The sequence below is a fragment of the Capsicum annuum genome, chromosome 1 (assembly GCF_002878395.1).
Source record: "Capsicum annuum cultivar UCD-10X-F1 chromosome 1, UCD10Xv1.1, whole genome shotgun sequence".
Lineage (NCBI taxonomy): Eukaryota > Viridiplantae > Streptophyta > Magnoliopsida > Solanales > Solanaceae > Capsicum > Capsicum annuum.
Genome location: NC_061111.1, coordinates 118,803,200 through 118,806,420, shown reverse-complemented (window position 1 = coordinate 118,806,420; position 3,221 = coordinate 118,803,200). Strand labels below are relative to the sequence as shown.

Below are 3,221 nucleotides of genomic sequence, written 5' to 3'. Positions count from 1 at the left end.
CATTTCAAAACATTCAGCTTAGGATTGTTCACATGGAAGAGCGAATCAACAAAAGGTTGGATGCGATGTCCATTCCAGATCTACAAAGTTTATGGAAGAATTTTAATAGGAACAGGTGAACATAGTAGAGTTGAAGAGCAAGCAAACACAATAACTGGTCTTTGATCCCACCTTAATGGGATCAACCCACATGTGAGAATGATTGAATAAACTAACGTATTCTTTAAGTTTGAGAGAATTGAAGGGTAATATATTCATTTAGGTTGAGAAACAAATATGTATATTATAGGATTTAATAGCTCTTGCAATAGAAGTGATTAATTGGAAATTCAAAATAATTCGCAACCGTAGCTGCTTGAATATCTTGGTAACTGTAGCTCTAGTTTTTCTAATCTCATTGGATTACTATTTTCAAGAAGAATCATTGAGTGGAACACTTTCTGTTACACAGAGTGAAATATAATTTACAAATCAAAACCCCCTTTTAATTTGGAACCTTCGAACAACAGTCTAGTAACAACCACAATACCTAGTGAACACAGTATTCCCTATGAGATTCAACACCAACCTAGTTGGGTTATATATTTGACAACGACCACTTACTTTTTCGTAAGAGAGGTGTAATTTGGGCGCATAAAAAAATTAGTATAAACAAATGTTAGACTCTAAAGAAATCAATAACAATATGCAAATATATAAATAAACAAGCTTCCTTACTATCGTGCAGTAAAGGTACCATCATACCTTCAATCGTGGGAAGTACCCTCAAATTTCTTCAAAGGGTATCACATAAGACGACAACATACCATAATCATACCATGATAGGACGATCATGTAATATGAATGTCTAATGAACTTTCTGTAGGTTAATAACTGGTACAATAATGATCCACCTCACAATCATACATTGATACCATGATCGTGGATTGTGTCGTGGAGTGTGCCTCGACTCTTATCATGTTCAAAAATTAAACCTTGACCCTAATTTAATCCAATTTGAATAGTTTTGGAGGTACTCAAACTTCCCTCCTTTTCATCTTAACTTCATCGATTATTTAAACACTCTTTTAAAATTTATTTTGGTTACCTTTAGAAGAATGTCCCAATTTCCTCTACTCAGCTTATGTATTCTTTGCCATTTTAACAACATAAAGACTTAACATAAAAGAAAAGACGAGTCCCCAATTGTCCATTAATGTAATCTACTTACTGAGAGTGTAAATCTTTAACTTAATTTAAGTGATAGAGGGAGAGTTGAAGTGAGGCAAGTAGATCTTCACAGATCGAAGGCAAGAATGAGAGATTTTGCTTAATTTTCTTGATTGATTATGTTAAAGGTTTGAAATTTATTTTAATACGGAAGAGAATTGATTAGCTTAAGGGTATCAAGAATAGGGGAATTAAAACTGAGTTAGGTTTGGTTGGATCTGGTTAAATTAAAATTATCAGGCCCAATAGATGAATCGATCCCACGATCTTTAGTTCTCACAACCATTATGGTGCCACTTTGTATTTGGGGAGACCAAAGAAACTTACCTGGGAACCTACGACTCCTAAGGATGATCGTGGTATCTAAACATAATCATTTCTGAAGATCATAGGTTCCATCTTCTGAATGTCAATTTTTAGAAGTCCGTTTAGACAATTGATACCATGATCATGAAATATAGGTAAGATTATGGTGATTATAATTCCTAAAACTCATTTCTTTGGACTTTATGAAGATGATAAAAACCACAATCTTGGACTTCCCACAATCGTACAATTCTTTCATGGGTTCAGTGTTTATTCTAGTTCCTTGGTTTCTTTTCTGCATAGTTCCTACACACGTAATACATATTACCCTAAAACATAAAGAGTATAAAATCTTGGGTTGCCTTCAATGAAGTTCCTGATTTAATATTGCGACACAATGTGGCTAAGTTGGTTATTCTGACTTCACTAACTAGACCATGGGTTGCCTCCCATAATGTGCCTGACTTAACATCATAACATGATTGGGTCTGCTTGACTTTTCAAGAACTAGCTAGATCCACTTCACAAATTATCATCACCTCTTCAATCTTATTGAGATAGTGCTTGACCCTTTGGCTGTTCATCTTAAAATTTATGCCCTCTTTATTTTCTATCTCAATTGCACCAAATGAGAACACTACAATCACTCTATACTATCCTTTACCTATTGAATTTAGCTTGCCAGGAAATACTTTTATCTTAGAATCAAATAGAAATACCATAGTGCCTGCGATGAATCCTTTTTTTGAATCTTACGATCATGGTATAATTTTATCTTCTCTTTGTAGAAAGATGACCATTCATAGGAATGAAGATGGAATTCATCCATCTCATTCAACTACTCATGTCTCAATTTAGCAACATCACTCCATTCTGGATTCAACCTCTTTAATGTCCATAATGGCTTGTGCTTAAGTTTGATAGGCAAGTGGCATATTTTACCAAACACAATCTGATATAGAAAAGCACCAATAGGTGTCTTAAATGCTATTTGATAAGCCCATAATGCATCATCTAGCTTTTTATCCCATTCCATCCTATTGACATTCACAGTCTTTGCCAAAATGGACTTGATCTTATGATTGGAGACCTCAGCTTGCCCCCTTCTATAAGAATGGTAAGGTGTTTCCACTTTTTGTTTTACCCCATATATCTCAAGAAAGGTCTTGAATAGACTATTACAAAAGTGTGAACCTCCATCACTAATGATAGCCCCAAGTGATCCAAACCTGGAGAATATATTCTTCATCAAAAAGGCAGTGACACACTTCCCGTTATTGTTTGAAAGAACAATTTCCTCCACATACTTTGACAAAGTAAACATCTACAAAAACATACTTCATACCATGTGAGCTCACAAAAGGGCCTATGTAGTCAATACCCCATACATCAAACAACTCAAGTTCAAGGATAGTGGTTATAGGAAGATCTTTCCCTCATAAGATATTTCCTTGCCTTTGGCATTGGTTATAATTCCTTTCCTTGTCATGTGCATCTTTGTGAATGGTGGGATAATAGTATCCATATTGCAAGATCTTGTGCAAAGTCCAATGTAATGACCCTCCGCGTTATTTTTCATATTTCTACTTATTTTTTCCGTTAGAGCTTTGCCATAGCTGTCCCAAATCATTTATGACTTATTGGGATTAAATGTTTGGTTATCAGGCAGTTGGTTTGGTTTTTAGAGCCAATTTCCTTTTTAGAAG

The 3,221-nt window shown here is 34.8% G+C and overlaps 1 protein-coding gene across 1 annotated transcript; it reads right to left on the bottom strand.

Annotated features, from left to right (window-relative positions):
* Window positions 1-2,353: 2,353 nt before the first annotated feature.
* LOC107857641 lies at window positions 2,354-2,839 on the bottom strand. The gene has a single exon (XM_016702499.1). The coding sequence runs from the start codon at window positions 2,837-2,839 to the stop codon at window positions 2,354-2,356; it is 486 nt and encodes a 161-aa protein (XP_016557985.1).
* Between the last annotated feature and the right edge of the window lie 382 nt (window positions 2,840-3,221).

Bases quoted from the DNA above. Each gene is read 5' to 3' on its own strand.
- LOC107857641 (XM_016702499.1), bottom strand. From the start codon at position 2,839: ATGTTTACTTTGTCAAAGTATGTGGAGGAAATTGTTCTTTCAAACAAT.